We start from the raw sequence: 21,170 nt of genomic DNA, 5'->3' as shown, positions 1-21,170 counted from the left end.
GTCTTGGCTCTTTATCCAGCTTGCCATTCTGCATCTTTTAATTGGGGCACTTAGCCCATTTATATTTAAGGCTAGTATTGTTATGTGTGAATTTGATCCTGTCATCATGATACTAGCTGGTCATTTTCCAGATTTGTTTATGTAGTGGCTTCATAGTGTCACTGGTCTCTGTACTTCAAGGTGTTTTTGTAGTGACTGGTAATGGTTTTTCCTTTCCATATTTAGTGCTCCCTTCAAGAGTTCTTGCAAGGCAGGCCTGGTGATGATGACTTCCCTAAACATTTGCTTATCTGAAAATTATCTTATTTCTTCTTTGCTTATGAAACTTGGTTTGGCCGGATATAAAATTCTGGGTTGGAAATTCTTTTTAGAATGTTGAATATTGGCCCCCAATCTCTTCTGGGTTTCCACTGAGGGGCCTGCTGTTAGTCCGATGAGATTTTCTTTGTAGGTGACCTGGCCTTTCTCTCTCACCACCCTTAACATTTTTACTTTTATTTTGACCTTGGAGAATCTGATGATTATGTATCTTGGGGTGGGTTTTCTCATGCAGTATCTTCCTGGGGTTCTCTGCATGTCCTGAATTTGAATGTTGACCTGTCTCGCTAGATTGGGAAGGTTCTCCTGGATGATATCCTAAAGTATGTTTTCCAGCTTGGTTCCATTCTCCCCATGTCTTTGAGGTACCCCAGTTAGTCATAGGTTTGGTCTCTACACAATCCCATATTTCTCAGAGGTTTTGTCCATTCCTCTTTATTCTTTTTTCTCTATTCTTGTCTGGCTATCTTGTTTCAGAAAGTCAGTCTTCAAGTTCTGAGATTCTTTCCTCCACTTGGTCTATTCTGCTATCTATACTTATGATTGCATTGTAGAGCTCTTGTGTTGGGTATTTTAGTTCCATCAAGTCTGTTATGTTTCTCTCTAAACTGGCTATTCTGTCTATCAGCTCCTGGATCGTTTTATCATGATTCTTAGCTTCTTTGTATTGAGTTACAACATGCTCTTTTAGCTCAGTGAATTTCGTTATTACCCACCTTCTGAAACCTACGTCTGTCAATTCAGCCACCTCAGCCTCAGCCCAGTTCTGTGCCCTTGCTGGAGGGGTGTCCTGGTCATCTGGAGGAGACACACTCTGGCTTTCTGAGTTTCCAGCATTTTTGCATTGATTATTATCTTTGTGGGCTTATCTAGCTTTGATCTTTGAGGTTGCTGACCTTTGAATGAGGTTTTCTGGGGTCCTTATTTGTTGATGTGGTTATTGTTCTTGTTTTCTGTTTGTTTGCTTTTCTTGTAACAGTCAGGCCAACTCTACCACAGTGCTGCTGCAGTTTGCTGGACGTTTACTCCAGACCCAGTTGCCTTGTTTTTTCTCCTGTACCTAGAGGTATCACCAGTGAAGGCTGTGAAACAGCAAAGATAGCAGCCAGCAGCTTCTTCTGGAAGCTTTCTCCCAGGGTCTGCTGACCTGTTGCCAGTCTGAACACACCTGTAGGAGGAGGCTGGGGACCCCTATTGGGAGGTCTTACTAAGTCAGGAGGAATGGATTGAGGGACCTGCTTAAAGAAGCAGTCTGGCTAATTTTGGTAGAGCAGGTGTGCTATGTTGGGAGGGACCTTTCCTCATGCAGATCCTCTGTATTCTCCAAAGCTGGCAGGCTAGAATGGCTGAGTCAACCCAACTGCAGAGGTGACAGCTGCCCCTCCCCCTGGGAGCTCCATCCCAGGCTAGGGCTCTAATTAGAGTCCTAGCCATAGAACCATAGCGGGAGTGGCTGAAGCCCCCATATCAAGGCCCACTCAGTGAGGAGGAATGGATCCAGATCCCACTTAAAGAAGCAGTCTTGCCAAAATCCAGCAAGGCAGCTGTGCTGTTGTGGGGGACTGTTTCTCATCAGGATCATTTGTATTTGCCAAAGCCGGCAGGCTGGAATAACTGAGTCTACTGAACTGAAGAGACTGTGGCCCCCTTCCTGACCCACTGCTCTGGGAACTTAAACCCTGCCTCAGGCAGATTCCAGCCTGTCGTCATTGTCCGGCTGGAATTCGAAGCCAGTGGCTTTTAACTTGTGAGGTGAATTAGAAGTGGGGCCCACAGAATGATGCTGCTTGGCTCTCTGGATTCAACCCCTTTCCTAGGGATATGGACAGATGTGTTTCCTGCCTTGCAGGGATCCTGGGGCCAGAGTATGTAAAACTCCTGAGTTTCTGTGGGTGCCTGAGCTGCTGCTCTGCTGAGACTCCACACAGCTCTGTGTGTCAGACCCAAGGCCCTGGTGGTGTGGGCTCACAGGGGGATCTCCTGATCCACAGATTGCAAAGATCTTTGAGAGAAGTGTGGTTTCAATCACTCACTGCTTCCCTTGGCTTTGGGGGTGAGGCTACTTTGGCTCTGTGCCACTCCCCAGTAGGCCATCTCCTGCACCCCCCTCACTTTTCTTCCTTCTCCATGGGTTGAGTTGTTTGGTTAATCAGTTCCAATGCGAGAACCTAGATATTTCCGTGGAAGGTGCTGAATTCACTTGCCCCTTTTCATTCCTCTTCCTGAGTGCCACAGACCACAGTTGTTTCTAATTAGCCATTGTGGATCCTCCCAGTTTTCTTTCATTGTGTTTCATTGTGCCATATATGTATATATAATACAATATATATATTTCATTAAGTTTTCATGCTATATATTTTTTCTTCCTTTTCCTTTTAATATATTTATGTCTTTATACTTAAGGTGTGCTTTTTTGTAAACAGCATAGAGTTGGGTTTTGCTTTTTTTATCTGTTTGACAATCTCAGTCTTATAGTGTGATTATATAATTTACACAATATTATTACTCATTTAAATGTGGCAAATCTGTGACCTTACGAATTGCTTTTTGTTGTTTCTTTGTACCTCTTCTCTGCCTCCTTTTGTATGAATTAAGTATTTTTTATAGTTTTATTTTATCTCCACTATTGGCTTTATATTTATATGACCCCTTTAAATCTATTCTGTTGATTACACTAGATTTTAAAATATAATATATATTATTAATAAGTTAATGCCTATTTTAAAATAATATGCAACTTTGTCTATAGTGTAAAACCTTACAACAGATTATTTCAAATTCATCCTTATCGTTGTGCTATTATTGTCATACATTTTGATTTTACATATGTAATAACATATAATACACTGATACTCTCCTTTAGCACATTTGTATTTTAAAGCAAATGCAAATATAAAAAAATTAATTTTATATGTGACTTCCGTTATTCCATTATCTGTTTTCTTTGTTAATTTGTGTAGGTCTAAGTTTTTGTCTTGGAAAATATTCCTTATGCTTTAAGAACTTTTAAAAATATTTTGTATAGTGAAAGTCTGCTGGCAATGAAATGTTTCTGTTTATTTTTGTCTACAAAAGTATTTATTTTTCCTTAATTTTTATAAATGTTTTTGGTGATTTTATAATCCTAGATTGACAGGTTTTTTTTCTATGAGGATTTTAGAGATATTACTTCATCATCTTATGGTTTATATAATTTGTTTTATATAATTCTTCTGTAATTATTATTTCTTTTCCTCTGTATGTAATGTGCCCTTTTTCTCTGGTTGTCATCAAGACTGTCTCTGTTTTTGGCTTTAGTAGTTTGTATATGATATTGGTTTTCTGTTTGTTTGTTTTGTTTTAATCTATCATGCTTGGTATGCTCTGAGTTTCTTTGTGATTTAGTGTCTGACATTAATTTTGGGAAATTCTCAGCCATTTATTTCTTCAAATATTTCTACTGATTTATTTTCTTTCTCTTCTCCTTTTGCAATTCCTGTTACACATATGTTGGACTCTTTGATAATGCCTGCATGTTTTGGATGCTATGTTTTGTTGTTTATTTTTTCCCTCCTCTTTGCTCTTCAGTTTGGGACATTTCAATTGAATTTTCTTCAAGTTCACTGATTCTTTTTTCTGCTATGTTAAGTCCAACAAGGAACCATTTGAAGGCACTTCTCATCTCCTTTCCCATGTTTATTTGTTTGTTCGTTTTAATTTTAGCATTTCCATTTGATTATTTCTTATGGTTTCCTTCTTCCTGCTAAAATTACTCCCCTAAATCTTCATGCTCTCTACATTTTCCACTAGAATCTTTAACACATTAATCATAGAAATTTTAAACCTACCGTTAGATATTTCAAACAATACTGTTATATCTGAGTCTGTTTCTGTTGATTGCTTTGTCTCCAGTCCATGAATCCTTTTTCTTATTTTTTTGTATGCCTTGCAATCTTGTGGATGTTGTTGTTGTTGTGAACTGAACATACTGTGTGGGATGATAGAGACAAGAGTAAATAAATTTTATGCCTAGAACTGGGCATGCCTTTCCTTCTTCTAGCGCTGTAGTGTGGAGAGTTATTAGTGCACCATGGGCTTCAAATTTTTGTAGTATTACCTTGTATTTAGGGTAGGAGCTTGTTTCCTAAAGGGTTTGTTTCAATATCTGCTCCACCTTCACCTTTAGGTCTTTCCTTTGTCCTATGTCTTAGAGTGTTTTCCAACAAGCTCTTATTCCTCTACCTTGAGTAAGACCACTGCTCCTTAATGCTTGCTATCTTGCTGTGGGTAGGAGATAGAAGCATTCTTGATTGTGCTGATTAAGCCTTGGTCTTAGGCAGCATTTTGTCAATGAGTATTGAAGCAGAGTCATCTCAGTGTTTTGTACTTCCATTCTTCCCATTGTAGTAGGTTTTCAAGGGGAAAATGAGAAGATGGATCTGCACAGGGTTTTGTGCCTTTTTTTTTTTTTTTTTTTGAGACGGAGTCTCGCTGTGTCGCCCAGGCTGGAGTGCAGTGGCCGGATCTCAGCTCACTGCAAGCTCTGCCTCCCGGGTTTTTACGCCATTCTCCTGCCTCAGCCTCCCGAGTAGCCGGGACTACAGGCGCCCGCCACCTCGCCCGGCTAGTTTTTTGTATTTTTTAGTAGAGACGGGGTTTCACCGTGTTAGCCAGGATGGTCTCGAACTCCTGACCTCGTGATCCGCCCGTCTCGGCCTCCCAAAGTGCTGGGATTACAGGCTTGAGCCACCGCGCGCGGCCGGTTTTGTGCCTTTTTTACAGTGGTTGCTCTTAAACTCCAATAGGTCTGCACATTTTTGGAGGCTTTCTCGTGACTTTTATTGGTGTTTATTGCAAGAAGAGCTTGAGAGCTAGTATAAATTATGATATTTTTTCTTGTGTCTGTGGCTTCCAAGTGTTCTACGTTCTCTTGCTATCTCACACCTAGTCTTCAGCAATTTGTTAAAAATGCTCTTTTTCCAAGGGTTCATTGCTATCTGCTCCAGGTATGCACGTGCTTGCATTCTGTCTTTAGAGATGCCTCTCTTTTCTTGTATTTCATGTTAGTTACTTGGTTTGTGATTTTAACTCTCTAATGAGTTCAGGAAAAGTGTTGTGTTTGCATACTGTTCAAGGTTTTGTTGTTGTAAGGGAGGAAACAATGTTCTTTCCTACTTCCTATGTGAGAATAGATATTAATTTTCAAGTCTTTAATTGTCAAGACACAACAAGAGATCTTGTCCCGGAGATCTGGAGTTAATAAAATTCAGTCTGAGGTTTTTCTAGGTGAATATTAATCAAATGAGATAAAATCTATGATACTACAAAGAGGGAAGTGGTGGATATAAGGCAGTGATATTATTTCCCTATTATTTTTGTCTGACTATGTTATAGAAATAATCTGAATGTAACGGTATTTGGCCTGCTGCCTGAGAGACATGAGTAGAACCAAGACACATTAGGTTGCATGTAAAATTGGCTCCTATGGAGTCAGTTCTAACAATAGCAACAACAACAACAAAAAAAACAAATAAAAAATTATGAGTGAGAAATGTTAAGCTCTTTGTAAGACAGTAAAATTTAGTGCTTCCTCTCATTTTATTTGATTGACTTGGGAACTAGTCTTAATGTGCTTTCAATTACAAATTATGGCTAAGTAATTTTGGAAAGAAATTAGAGAACCATAAGTCATGTAGAACAAATGCATGGAAGACTTCTTAGAGGATTCTACCATTTGACTATTAAATTCACCCTTTACCCTTCAGGGTAATAAGTGGATAATAAAAGTGGTCATTGAACTTGATGGGGAGTAGAAATTCAACATAATCCAATTAATGGTAAATCCCAGATAAATCTTCGTCACTGCTTAAGAAACTCAAATGTTCCCTTTTCTAAATTGTAATTCCTGTGCAAGGAGCAGTGCAGTTTCATTAGGATTCTGTGGCCAGCAGAAACATCCACCTAATTCATTTTACTAGCAAGTATTTTTACACTTCTTATGAATAAATAAAAGTGATTCTGGCAAAAACAGCACTGTTCCTTTCCTATGGTGCTTTCGGGAACAAAATGCTAGTCTCAGTTAGGGCCATCCTCCTATCCTGCCTGGAGTTTTGATCATAAGAAATATTTCAGAGCTATAATATGTAGACTCTGCTTTTTCCATAGTCAAGAAAACATCAGTTACACAGTTCCTTGGATATGAAGGGAATAGTGTGTATACCCTGTTGGGGTATACACATTTTCCATCAAGATTTAATCTTTTCAATGCCTATCAATATTCCTTTGCTTTACATTTTAGATAGTTTTAATATAGAAAATAGTGGTGCCCATCTTGAGTCACACAATTCTCCATCAGAAAAACTAATTAGTATAATACTTTACTCTCTTTTTTGCTGATTTTATTTTTAATTTTCTGCACCCTAAGTCTTTTCAATTGTTATTTTTTGTTAACTATGTATGGTTTATATATTTGACTGGTTACCTTTGCACAGTGTCATTGGATTCATTTATCTTTATAAAAACTTACTGTGGTTTTTCTTTCCCTAAGCATGAAAATATATTTAAGCAAATTATTTTTCTATGACTAGGCACCGTCAATGAACTTGAAACTGTCATTCAACAAATGAAATCAGTTGACAGACTCTTCAATACCCCATATCAGGGGTTGGCAAACTATGGCCCACAAGCCAAATGCAGTCTGCGAGCTAAGAATATTGTTTACATTATTAAGTTTTTGTAGAGACTACAAGCTAACAATGTTTCTTATACTTTTTAGTGTTAAAAAAAAAAACAAAAGAATAATAATATTTTGTGGCACATACAAAATGACATTTAAATTTCAATGTCCATACATAAAGTAGAACAAAGCCACACACTCATTTGTTTATGAGTTATTTATGGATGCTTTCATGCTATAATGACTGAGTTGAGTAGTTGGTTGCCACAGCGCTATATGGCCCACAAAGCCTGAAATATTTATTATCCATTTACAGAAAAAAAAAAATGCTGACCTCTGTCATATATGAAGTATCTAGCTAGATCAAGATTATAAATATTTTAAGGATTAAATATTGTACTAAAGAATATGTGATGTAAAGAGGTAAATGTTGTAATCATTGTCATAGAATTAATGGCCTCCTAAAATATATTGGGTATTTACAAAATAATGGATTTGACATTCATGATTACATTAAGCTAACATTGATACCTCCCCAAGAATGTGAACACCATGGTTTGGATTTTAACCATTTCATATGAAGAATAGTTTTAGAATAATCAATAAATAAGTGAAAGTTTAGAATAATAAATAAGATCACTCAAGCTTCACATTAGTTAATACTATTTTTATATAATCACAACCTATCAAAGTTTGATTTTTCTTTTGTTCCAGTAAGTCAATTTTTAGGCTCTCTTCATTAATTCACATAAGAGAAATTAGATTTCTTTAAAAAAAAAAAAACCAAAATTGCAATTGGAAATAAAATGTAAGATATTTGATAACTACTGAAAGTTCAATTGTTTAAAATTTCTTATTGACCAAAAAATTGTTTAATATTCAAAGTTCAATTAAAAGTAATTTTAAAATTGTTTTTCTCATGATTATGAGCAATTAAATTTATAAGAAATTAGGGGACAAATATTTCAAAGAGGTTATAGTAGGGAATTTCTATTATTTTTACTTATATTTATTTATCTAAAACATTTTCTGATCACTAACATGTTTATACCAAACTTATATTCTTTTATAGTCTTACTAATGTTGAGGCAATCTTTCTATCCTGAAGCCCTCTATAGTTTCTTACCAGAGCTAGGATTCTGTTATTCGGTCTGTTCATCTAGTGGTATTAGATATTAGCAAGTTAATATTGACATTATTTCATTGTGAAACATTACTGTTTTTAACAAGTCAGGGGTTTTGTTTGTTTGTTTGTTTGTTTTCATTTAAGCAGTCTCATTTGAACTAAATGGATACTTCTAAAGTAGGGTATTTCCCTGACCCCTTTGTGGGTGGGAACTGGAATACATGGACTCTGGACCTAGCCGGGTGCTTCAGAGCCAGTTGGGGAAAACTCCACTTACTGGAACCCACTGTGTTCTAACCCTCACGGGAGGGGGAGCACAGGTGAGCAGGTGAAGGAGCTGGAGCAAGCACCTTTGGAAACCGGCAGGAGCATAACTTTGTGCAGGCCCTGTGGCAGCGACTGGAGCAGGCATGCCTGTGACCCCTGAAGCCCCAGAAGGAATACAGTGCCCGTTTAGCTTTGCCTTCTACGGATGGCTTAAGTGTTAACAGCTCAGTGGAGGGTCAGTGTGACAGCCTTTTGCACCCGGACCTGAGTTCTTGTCCAACATCCAGGAGGAGTGAGGTCTCATGAATGAATCAAAGGTGGTAAATGTGGGTAATTTTATTCTGATGAAAGTGGCTTTCAGTGGGCAGGGGAGCTGAAAAGGGGACAGAGAGGGAAGGTAATCTTCTCCTGGAGTCTGGCTGTACCTGGCCAGATGCCTCTCGAAAGCTATGCCTTCAAGCTGTCCCTCTGAAGTCAAGCTTCTCTTCAATGGTCAGTCATAGGCTCCGACGTACAGTCGCTTCTCCTCTCTCTGCCAGCTGAGTCTGGGTTTTTATGGGCATAGGATGGGGGGAAGGGAGGGCCATAGGTAGTTTGGGAAAAGGCAACGTTTGAGTGGGAAAACAGAGATATACGTTGTCACTTTGGGCCATGGTTCCAGGCTTGAGAGTGGGCTCTCGCCAGGGACCCACTCTCTTCAGCCCAGAATTTCCCTGCCTCCTGTTTCTATCACTTCCTCATAGACCTATGTTCCATAACATATTTATAATAAGAACCATAGAGGATAATAAGGAATGTCTAAATGACAGCATTTTGGAATTAAATGATACTAATACAGATATATCAGCATTCCCCTTCCTAAAATGTTTGTTCATTCGATGGCAAAAAATGCACAGCTGTCATGTAAAGGCATGTTTTCTAAGGCTAGCCAAACAGAGTATTATATGTCAAAGATGACCATAAAGCAGAGGTAAACTTTCTTAAATATGGGTAAAATCAGGACAAATTGTATTGATCAAAATAAATCCTCTAAATATTAAAATGGCACAAAAATATTATTGATGTTTTCATACTATCATAGATACTTATTCTTAAGATTAATCCTGTGAAGAAATATTGAACTTCAAATGACTTCAAAAAATATACACATGTTTAAAACATTTCAATATATACATTTAAAAAATAAGTGATGGCCACAAAAAGACATAAAACTTGATTTGTGTAATATTCATGCCTAAAACTTCTTACTTTTTCCAGCATGGTTCAAATCACTTATTTCTTAATTAATCCTGGAGAAGAAATATTGAACTTCAAATGACTTCAAAAAATATACACATATTTAAAACATTTCAATATATACATTTAAAAAATAAGTGATGGCCACAAAAAGACATAAAACTTGATTTGTGTAATATTCATGCCTAAAACTTCTTACTTTTGTCCAGCATGGTTCAAATCACTTATTTCACATCTGTTATTCATTTATTTATATGATGAATATCTCTTATGTACTGACACTGCCTATAGACTCTAAAGAGGATACAAAGCTGACCAATATATAGACCTGGTCTTCAAAGCACTCATGGTCCACCAGGGGATATAGAATGTGTACAATAACTACATGGCAAAACGTATATTAGGTAAGGTTATAGGAAAGAAGACTGAAAGTGATAGTTTGAGGTCTGATTAAAGGGAAAACCTTAAATGCCCTGGTTATAGTTTGAACTTTATTCTCTAGCCATTACAAACTTTTGAGTGGTGGGTAATTGTCATCATGGTTGTGCTTAAAATCCATGAAAGAAAAATGTGAGCAGTTTTTATTTGTTTTGTTTTATTGTTGTATTTTTCTCCTTCTGATTACCATTCTCACCTAAGTTAAGAAATGGGGAAAAGATGAAATTAGTAATATTGACTATTGTATATCCATGGCAGGTTTGACACCACCATTATTTTATTTCTTTATAAAATTATTTTGTTGTTGTTCGAGTATACAACCTGGAATTACTTGATGCCAGTTTTACAGAGACTTAATACAAATAAAAATAATTATGACTTTACATAACTTCTATACTGAATTTATTTAGTAGTCTAATAAATTCCAAGACAAATTTTCCTTAACTTTATTTACCTAATAATGACCTATGTCTCCTTAAGCATGCTTTTTTGTAAACCTATAGATCTCATCATAGCAATTTTGTCTTTGGGATTATGTCATACAGATGTTTGTCCACAGCTGCAAGCAGCCTCTTTACAAGTCTTTTTTCTCTGACCTTGGAAATGTATCCAGGGCGAGAGAAAAAATGTTACTTAGCTCACTTTGATTTAGTCAATTTTAAGCTTTTCATTAACTCTTTATAAAGATAGGCTATCTTTTTAAATTTCTAAATTAATTCAATATTTTTCTGCAATAAAATCAAATAGGAAATCACTAACCTTAATTTTGAATATTTACATTTTTAACTTCATTTAAAATTTATGAAATAATATGAAAGAGAAAGAAATACTTTAGTGATTATTATTATTTGTGTCAGACAGGATTTGATCAGAAAAGCAGAACTATTATGAAAATAATGGCATAATGGAATTAGACATAATTGTGGAAGAAGCTGAGGTATTGGTGCCTGGAAGGAAGAAGAGCTAGTCACAGAGCAAGAGAGAATAAAGACAAACTGGGAGCCACCACTACCTCTGCATCTTTCCCACCATATGTAACCACAGTGACATTGAAAGTGTCATGGCCTTGTGCAAATTTTTCTCATACCTAACTTTAACCAAGAGCTATACAGGGAATGAGATCCTGAGAAACATGGTTTCAGTTTGGCTAAGATGACATAGTACAGAACTACCACACTGCTATTTTTAAAGATCATATGTATATTAATTCATTTATCCTGCAATTATTTAAGAAGAAGTTACTACTTGCAGGCTCTTTGCTAGTTGTTGAAGATACAATTCTAAGCAAGATTGTCTCTTTTCCTCAAAGTTCAAGATTTTTTCAAGAACACAAATATAAGAAACACATAAAGGAAAATTTAGAGAGAATTAAAGGTAAAATTAAGAGAGTAGACGAAGCCCTTGCAATAGAGTCACTAGGGAAGTCTTCCCGAGCAATGGGACATTTGAACTGATACCTGATGGATGGGTGCAGGCGATGAATAGGGAGAGAACCCAGGGAAAGAAATTCACATGTGAAATGGCACAGAGTGAGAGACAGCGTGTGTTGGGACAAGTGAAAAGCATCAGTATACCTGGAATGCCGAGTCCCGGGAGGAATAGCTAATCATTGATGAACAAATTCCTCTTTATTTTGTAAATTGTTATAAATGGATTTAAATTTTTCCTGCTCCAGTACTCATTTTGATAGCAATTCAGTCATTCAAAAAGGCATGCCATTTTAAAATTTCCCTGATCCTAAAGTGTGCTTTAATTGGTATTATTGCCTCAAAGCAGATGTTTTAAAAATAATTAAATCTGATGAAAATTTCATTTTATTGTAAATCTCTATTTAAATTTGTCTAAAAGTATAACATAAACAAGAGCATGTGTTTACCAAAACTTTCTTTCCTCCTAGTAACAACTTCTTTACTTCTGGGTGGTCACCATTGTTGTATTTGTTTTCAAAGAGAAATATAGGAAGACTCACTTATAAACTAAAAGACAATGGAATTTTGCTTAGAATTACAATGCCAAAGAAACCACAATTATGCATTACTTCATATAGTTATTAATAGCATGGTTGAGCTTTATCTACAATGATATACTGTATTTTTGAAGCTGAAATATTAATATATGTGTATGGAAGGAAGAAATACTTCACCTTAGATTAAAATACACAGGCTATAAAAACTAGAATGTGTATTCAATAAAGTACATGACTGCAAAATATACATAGGAAAAAAGCAAAAGGTTTCACCTACAACTATAATTAACTTTATTTTAAAACTTGTAGTATTGCATTAATAAGAATAAATAATTAGACAAATAAAATCAACAAGAATATGTAGACTTTGAATAATGTAATAAACTCCAATCAAATTTCTCATGGGAGCTTTGTACAATTGAAATGGGATTTTAATGTTTGTTTTAAGTAATAACTTGTTATCCTAAGAAAATATTAGGAGAGCATATGAGCACCTTTTATAGTAAAATAAATTATGAATCTACAAACACCAAATCAATATAATTTTAGTATGGAAATAGACAAGCAGTTAATGGAGACAAATAAAAAAATACAAAAACAGATTTCAGTGTTTAAGTATTTGTGTACATGTTTATACGTGTTTGGGATTCAAATATAATAAAAACATAACTTTAAATCAGTAGGTAACGGATAATTTTATTGCTGAAGCATTTACTCATGGAGCTAAATTTTATTTTGGTATAAAATAAATGAGAAATATATATATACACACACACATATATATATATATATATATATAAAACATCTCATACAATACTGATAACCTCAGGTTATGTTTAAAAAACTGAACATATATCTTTCCTTTTCTGCACGCTGATGTACTAAAATAACATGAAAAACTTTCCTATTTCCATAGAAATTCTGACAGAAGGAAATATAACAACCAAAAATTTGACCTTGTAGATAAAATTACAAGAAAGAAAAGTACCAGAAATAAATAGTATATTTCACATTTTGCCTCAGACAGTCCTATTGTCTGAGTATCATACTTCCAAAAACATCTTGGTTTAGTTGACTCCAATAATTGTAAGGTGGAACTAGAAGCTCATGAACTATCAGTGTACCTGGTCCTGGTATAGGGAGTGAAGTGTGATGGAAATAAAGTTAGTAATTTTAATTTCAGTAAGTTAGAACATAACTTTAATTCTCATCTGGGAACAGATGAGTTCTAGAGCCGATCTAAGCAGAGGAATTGAGATCCTTGTACTGTGTCTGTTTTGTAGGATTGATAGAGTGCTATATCCCCTTCCAGGAATAAAAGACTCACTACAGTTATTGTGGGTATGATTGGTGAACAATCTTTTGCTGTCAGCTCCCTGTGGGAACTGTCTCAGCCAAAGAGAATTGTGTTACCAAAGCTACACTATTTTCCCAGGGCAGCCAGCATCCAGTGATGGACTGACAGAGGGGTAAAAAAAGTCCTGACCTTTCCGCAATAGGAAACAGCTATAGAGCCCATACCAACTCCAAAGCTGTACATAGGGTCAGCTGAGGCAGCTGATGTAACTGGATCACAGCTCAACTTCTTTCTCTTTCAAATCTTATTTTCTTTCTTTTCCTTCCACAGGTGTTAATCCCAAGAACATTTCCTAACAAATGGCTTGAACACTAAACTCTATCTGTTTTCCAGCAAACTCAGTCTATGATATGCACCTTCTGTAAAAGAGTAAGTTAGAAATAATCTGCCTCGAGCAATCAGGCAAGAGAAAGAAATAAAGTGTACTCGAATAGGAAGACAGAAAGTCAAATTGTCTCTGTTTGCAGGTGACATGATTGTATATTTAGAAAACCCGATAGTCTCAGCCCAAAATCTCCTGAAGCTGATAAGCAACTTCAGCAAAGTCTCAGGATGCAAAATCAATGTGCAAAAATCACAAGTATTCCTATATACCAACAACAGACAAACAGAGAGTCAAATCATGAGTGAACTCTCATTCACAATTGCTACAAAGAAAATAAAATACCTAGAAACACAACTTAAAAGGGATGAGAAGGTCCTCTTCAAGGAGAACTACAAACCACTGCCCAAGGAACTAAGAGAGGACACAAACAAATGGAAAAACATTCCATGCTCATGTATAGGAAGAATCAATATGGTGAAAACGGGCATACTGCCCAAAGCAACTTATAGATTCATTGCTATTCCCATCAAGAACACCATTGACGTTCTTCACAGAACTAGAAAAAACTACTTTAAATTTCATGTGGAACCAAAAAAGAGCTCATATAGCCAAGACAATCCTAAGCAAAAAGAACAAATCTGGAGGCATCACGCTACCTGACTTCAAACTATAATATAAGGCTGTAGTAACCAAAACAGCATGGTACTAGCACCAAAACAGATACATAGACCAATGAAACAGAACAGAGGCCTCAGAAATAACACTACACATCTGCAACCATTGGATCTTCAACAAACCTGACAAAAACAAGCAATGGGGAAAGGATCCCCTATTTAATAAATGGTGCTGGGAAAACTAGCTAGTCATATGCAGTAAACTGAAACTGGACTCCTTCCTTACACCTTATCCAAAATTAAGTCAAGATGGATTAAAGACTTAAATGTAATACCTAAAACCATAAAAATCCTAGAAGAAAACCTAAGGAATACCATTCAGGACATAGACATGGGTAAATACTTCATGACTAAAACACCAAAAGCAGTTGCAACAAAAGCCAAAATAGAGAAATGGGATCTAATTAAACTAAAGAACTTCTGCATAGCAAAAGAAACTATCATCAGAGTGAACAGGCAACCTACAGAATGGGAGAAAAATTTTACAATCTATTCATTTGACAGAGGGCTAATATCCAGAGTCTACAAGAAACTTAAACAAATTTACAAGAAAAAAACAACCACATCAAAAAGTGGGCAAAGGATATGAACAGACACTTCTCAAAACAATACATTTACGCAGCCAACAAATATGAAAAAAGCTCATCATCACTGGCCATTAGAGAAATGCAAATCAAAACCACAACGAGATACCATCTCATGCCAATTAGAATGGTAGTCATTAAAAAGTCTGGAAACAACAGATACTAGCGAGGATGCAGAGAAATAGGAACGCTTTTACACTGTTCGTGGGAGTATAAATTAATTTAACCATTGTGGAAGACAGTGTGGTGATTCCTCAAGAATCTAGAACCAGAAATACTATTTGACTCAGCGATCCCATTACTGGGTATATACCCAAAGTATTATAAATCATGCTACTATAAAGACACATGCACATGTATGTTTATTGCGGCACTGTTCACAATAGCAAAGACTTGGAACCAACCCAAATGCCCATCAATGATAAACTGGATAAAGAAAATGTGGCACATATACACCATGGAATACTATGAAGCCATAAAAAAGTATGAGTTCATGTCCTTTGCAGGGACATGGATGAAGCTGGAAACCATCATTCTCAGCAAAGTAACACAGGAACAGAAAACCAAACACTGCATGTTCTCACTCATAAATGGGAGCTGAACAATGAGCACATATGGACACAGGGAGGGGAACAACACACACCAGGGCCTGTGGAGGGGTTGGGGGGGCCAAAGGGAGGGATAGCATAAGGACAAATACTTAATGTGTTAAAACCTAGATGACAGGTTGATGGGTGCAGCAAACCACTATGTCACATGTATATCTATGTAATAAACCTGCACATTCTGCACACATATCCCATAAATTCAAGTATAATAGTAATAATAAAGAAAAGAAATAATCTGCCTCATGGCACAGGATTAAATTAAGAAAAGCTGTTCATCTGTCTTTTCCAAGGTCCTGCATATGAGGGAAAATAAAAAGACTATCTGAAAAATCAAAACTCTGGACATGGTCCTTGCCCATATTGGGATCTAAAAGGTACTATAGTCATGTGGTCCAGGAAGCCTCATGCTGAAACATTCTCATGAAGTTGGTCTTTATTCAGAGAAGGTATCTGACTTTGCTGGCACAAAAGGTATACTAAGCCTCTTTCAAAAGGTAATTCCACATCCAGGCTGAATGTGATTCCTATAGAAAAAACAGAAACAATGCTACTAAAGATGAGCTCACAATAAAAATGTACAAAACACACCAAGAAATAGTGAAGTATCATAGTTTCAAAAATTTAACAAAATTTGATTGAGAACCTAAAAATAATATTTTTAAATGAATAGGTATAAAAACAAAAAGAATTGGACCCTTAGAAATAATAAGATGCTATAAAAATAAATTTAAACAAAAACTAAATGAATTTCTAAAATGAAATAAAAATACTGTATAACAATTAAAGAGGATTTAGTATTTTTATGTGATTTATCCTATCTCAGTGGACAAGGTAAATAATATTAAACTAAAAAGATAAATTATGAATTGAGACTATAGAATTCAATAAATTACCTAGAATGCAATACAGAGATAAAACTTGGAAATCAGGAAAGAGGTTTTGACATACAGACGATAAAACCAAAATGTACAACACACATCTCCTATAATTTCACAGAAGAATAGCATATAGAGAATGGCAGTGAGTCATTACTTGAAAAAAATGATAGCTAAACATTTTCTGAATAGATGAAACTCATGAATCTTACGACTTGAGAAGCACAATAAGTTAACTGCAGGAGAAATGAAAATAAGCCATCACCTAGACACATCTTAGTGAAAATGTTTAACACCAAAGACAAAAAGAAAATCTTTAAAACAACTGGATGAAAAAACTCCAATCACCTATAAAGTTAAAATGTCTGCAGCAGTATAAAGTGTTAACAACAATAGAGATCAAATACTATGAGAAAATAGCTCTAAATTTCATACAGACAATACATTTTACAATAGAATACTGGAGTCAGCTAAACTGTTATTCAGGACTAAGATTGTACTTATACAGATGAAAATAATTTGCTGGTTTTTTAACAATTATCTTGTGTTTAGGATAATTAAATTTTTACATAGATACAATAAGAAATCATTGATGATGGCGGAAGACTAGTTTTGTTTCATTTATGAGATAACTGCAGATAATACACCACTTTAACAACATTTTTATATAGTCTTCAGACACACATACAGACACACAGACTGGAGAGGAATATTATTCCTCTTTTGCAGAGAATGTCACTGAGGTTCTGAAAAACTTTATGGGTTCTCCAGGCCTTTTGACTCCACTTCCTTTGTTCTCTTTACTATATACCATACTAGTTCAAAATAACCAACCAACCAAAACAAACAAAACAAAACAAATTAGCATGAATGTTAGGATTTTGTGAGTGCCAGAAAACACTATTTGACTAAAATTTTGCCTGATCTCATCAAATTTGACCTTGCAAATTGCTATGAAACCATTGTCTCATTCTTATTTAACTCCTAGATTTAAGAATCTTAAGTAGAGTGTCAATTTGTTAAAATATGTATGTGTATGTGTACATGTATGCATTAAAAGAGTGAATTTCAGTTCTAAGGAGATATGAATTATGTTGCATTTCTGTAAACCCAGGGTAATATAATAAGGTCAATACAGCTGTCCTCACTTATCCAAAGGATATATTCCAAGACCCTCAGTGAATGCCCGAAGCAGAGAATAGTACTGAACCCTAAATGTACTATGTTTTTCCTATACTTACATATGCAAATACATACATGTATTTTCCTCTATGTACAATATACACATGTATCTTCCTATATATATAATAAAGTTTAATTTATAAATTAGACAAAGAGGTAAATAATGGTGACTGTTAATAAATAGAACAAGTATAACAATATGCTGTAATAAAAGTTATATGAATACAATCTCTCTTTCTCCTCAAAATTCCTTGTACTATACTCACCGATTTTCAGACCTCAGTTGACCATGGGTAACAGAAATTGCTGAAAGGAAATCACAGATAGTGGGAGACTATTGTAGCTCATTTAGCAGTGTTTTCAGTATTCAACTCTACCTTTCTTCTAACTTTCATCACCTTACTTATTTATCTATTATTGGATGACTTTCATTCTTTATTTTTTGTTTCACTAGTTATATCCTTTTAATTGCCCAATATACATCTTTTTTAAGAAAATTAATATTAGTGTTGATATTTTAAAAACCAAAGCTGGAATTCCTAGTAAAACACATTATGCCTGGTTGTACACAATTTGTTTGCCTTGGATATAAAAATATATTTGTGCTTCAGTTTTGCAAGTGAGAACATTTTAACAAGTGCAGTCCAGAGAACTGTCAACATTATTGGCATCCATTTGCTTCTCTTCTGGGAGGATGAATCATCAGTAACCAAACATCAGTAATAACACCTAAGATTCTAAAAACAGCTTTTGCAAAGCACATAGGATTTCACAGATGTTCCCAAGAAGTCGCATGTTACACCTCAGAATTAGGATGGTGACAACTACTAGTAAAATGTATCTGTTTATTAATTTGAGTTTAAATTGGTTACCCTAAAGTCAAAGAGAGATTGTTCAATAACACCAGGAAAAAAATCAGTGGGAATATGAAAAATCTAATCCATCAAACACATAACGTATTTTTAGATACTTTACAAAACATTTTATTTTTAAACTGAATTTTATAAACTATCTGGTTGCTCCATACTGTTAAGTATATACACAGTAGAGTCAAACTGGCAGCAATGTTAAAAATAGATTCGTATTTAAAGCATGAAAATAAATGTATTATTAACCATGCCTATTCTTGTTGATTTGCCAAAGAAGGTCTAATATTTAACCATCTAAAAAAATATAGAAAAAAATTTTTTTTGCCATGGAAAATTTAAAGTGTTGCATGAACTGAATACGTTAGGCAGAATTCCCTTTTGATGATCTATTTCAAGTCAATATATATTGCTTAAGTTTCTACTCTGTAATAGGCGATTGGCAAATTTGAGTGTCAAAGGTCCAAGGCATAGATACAAAAATGAGTACAACTGAGTTAAGACAGTCTTCAATTTCAAGACAATATATACATACAACCAACCAGATACAAGGTAGAATGAAGTGTACCTTAATGATAATGAATAGCATATTCTGTGATAGCTCAGAGGATGGACTGACTGATGCTGAGATGATTCAAGTAAAGCTTTATGTAAAAAGAAACCTTTGAATTTGCCATGTGAGGTGTAGCAATGCTTTCCAAAAGTGGAGACAAGGCATGGGAGCAGAGCAGACTAGATTACTTTAGGTTAAATCTTTGAGAGATGCAAATACTGCCATTTGAAAGAAAAAAAAAAGGCTTTATAATTTTCTGGAAATAATGATAAATACATTTTGTTTAGTGCTTAGTAGGTGCCTGACAGTTTACTTAGAGCTTAGTAAGAATTATTTTATTCAATACACTCTGGTATGACTTGAGTATTACCCTATTTTACTGATGCAGAAGTTGAGGCTTAGCAAGTATATTATAAAGCTTTTACTAAAGGTGACATGGCTCATTGGATATATTCATTTTATGTTACTATACAATAAAATACTATAAACTTAATGGCTTATATAATTCCTATTTATTTGTTTTTTTGAGACAGGGTCTCACTCTATTGCCCAGACTAGAGTGTGGTGGTGTGATCTCGATTCACTACAGCCTCTACCTTCTGGCTCAGGTGATCCTCCTACCTTAGCCTCCTGAATAGCTGGGACTACAAGTCATAAGCTACCATGTGTAGCTAATTTTTAAATTTTTTGTAGAAATGAGGTCTCACTATGTTGCCTAGGCTGGTATGGAACCTCTGGGCACAAGCAATCCTCCCATCTTGGCCTCCCAAAGTGCTGGGATTACAGGCATGAGCCACCATGTCCAGTCAATTCCCATGTATTATCTCACAGTTCTATATGTCAGAAGTCCATGAATGGGCTAGCTCAGTCCCCTCCTCAGGCCTCAACAAGCCAAAATCAAGATGTTGACCAAGGCTGCAATTCTTATCTGAGGATTGGGGTCCTCTTTCAAGCTTATTTACTCTTGGCATAATTCACTTTCTTGTAGCTGTCACTAAGACCCCTGTCTTCTTGCTCATTATCAGTTATTGATTAGTTGTCAGGCCTGGGAATTAATCTCTGTGGCTCTCTGTTCTACCATCTAGTCCTGTAGTTCCACCCTCTGAGTCATCCTTTCTTTTTATGAAAAAGTAGCAAACTTTCGGAGCTGAGTAGTTTATTAGGTTGTTTCCTGTCAGAATAATTTTGGGGATCCAACAAACTTCTTTCTTTGTACTTTCTTGGTCCCTTTCAAGTCAAGCATGCAGCATTTCAGCTGATATAATGTTCTCAAGGACTTTGTGAGCCTTATGTGTAATCTCCATCTATAGATTTTTGCTCGATTAGACAAAAGTCATATCTATAAATCTTTTTATCATAACCTCTTCTTTATTTTTTGTTCCTCTTCTTAGAGGCACTCTGGCTTGATTGAGAGGATATGCGGAGCAACTCTTAATCTCTTGAAATAACCTGAATATTCTGGAAGTTTACTATAGGCTGCTAGCATCTTCAGCACTTTGCTTGACAATCTCCTCAACTATATATATAAGTTTATGGATTGAAAGCTGTGTTTTCTCCATAACTGCAGGAAACAATTTTGCTAAGCATTCTGCCATTACATAACAGAGATCATCCTTCCTATTTTTAAGTACAAACAAGGTACATTAAAAACCAATTAATATTTCTGCTCTTCCAAACATCCCCTCCAGAGATGTGTGTCCTTTCACAGTGTTTAAAATCTGCTAATATAAATTTATAAAAAATGTGTATACATATTTAAATTTTACTTTCCCTTTCCTTTAAAAACCTGTTTCTTTGAAATCAAGGTGTCAGCCAGCTGCCTCCTCATTTGGAATCATAACTAAGGAAATATTTGTTCCCAGCCTCCCTCAGGTAGTTTGCCAAACTCAGTTCTTTTGGTTGTGGGAGTAAGTCCCTGTTGTCTTGTTATTTGTCAGATAGGGCCACTCTCAGCTTCGGGGGGCTGCTTTCAAGTCCTTGCCAGATGGCTCCCTCCATAGATTCTCCAGCATTTTCAATCTTTCTGACCGCAAGCATTCCTATGATTTCTTAAGGACTCAGCTAATTAGGTCAGACCCACCTAGACTTTTTTTTTTTTTTTTTTTTTTTTTTTTTTTTTTTTTTTACTGAACTCAAACTT

General features: G+C 35.5%; 1 protein-coding gene across 2 annotated transcripts in view; it reads left to right on the top strand.

Annotated features, from left to right (window-relative positions):
• CFAP299 (cilia and flagella associated protein 299) overlaps window positions 1–16,742 on the top strand; it is a 442,080-nt gene extending 425,338 nt beyond the window's left edge. For both annotated transcript variants that reach the window (XM_045392424.2, XM_065545060.1), the window contains one exon: window positions 13,634–16,742. In XM_045392424.2, coding sequence (XP_045248359.1) covers window positions 13,634–13,678 — 45 coding nt within the window. In that variant the 3' untranslated portion in view covers window positions 13,679–16,742. The remainder of the gene's footprint in view (window positions 1–13,633) is intronic.
• Window positions 16,743–21,170: the final 4,428 nt, after the last annotated feature.

Source organism: Macaca fascicularis, chromosome 5, assembly GCF_037993035.2.
Source record: "Macaca fascicularis isolate 582-1 chromosome 5, T2T-MFA8v1.1".
Lineage (NCBI taxonomy): Eukaryota > Metazoa > Chordata > Mammalia > Primates > Cercopithecidae > Macaca > Macaca fascicularis.
Note: the sequence above shows the minus strand (reverse complement) of the source record. Positions and strands in the feature narration are given on the sequence as shown.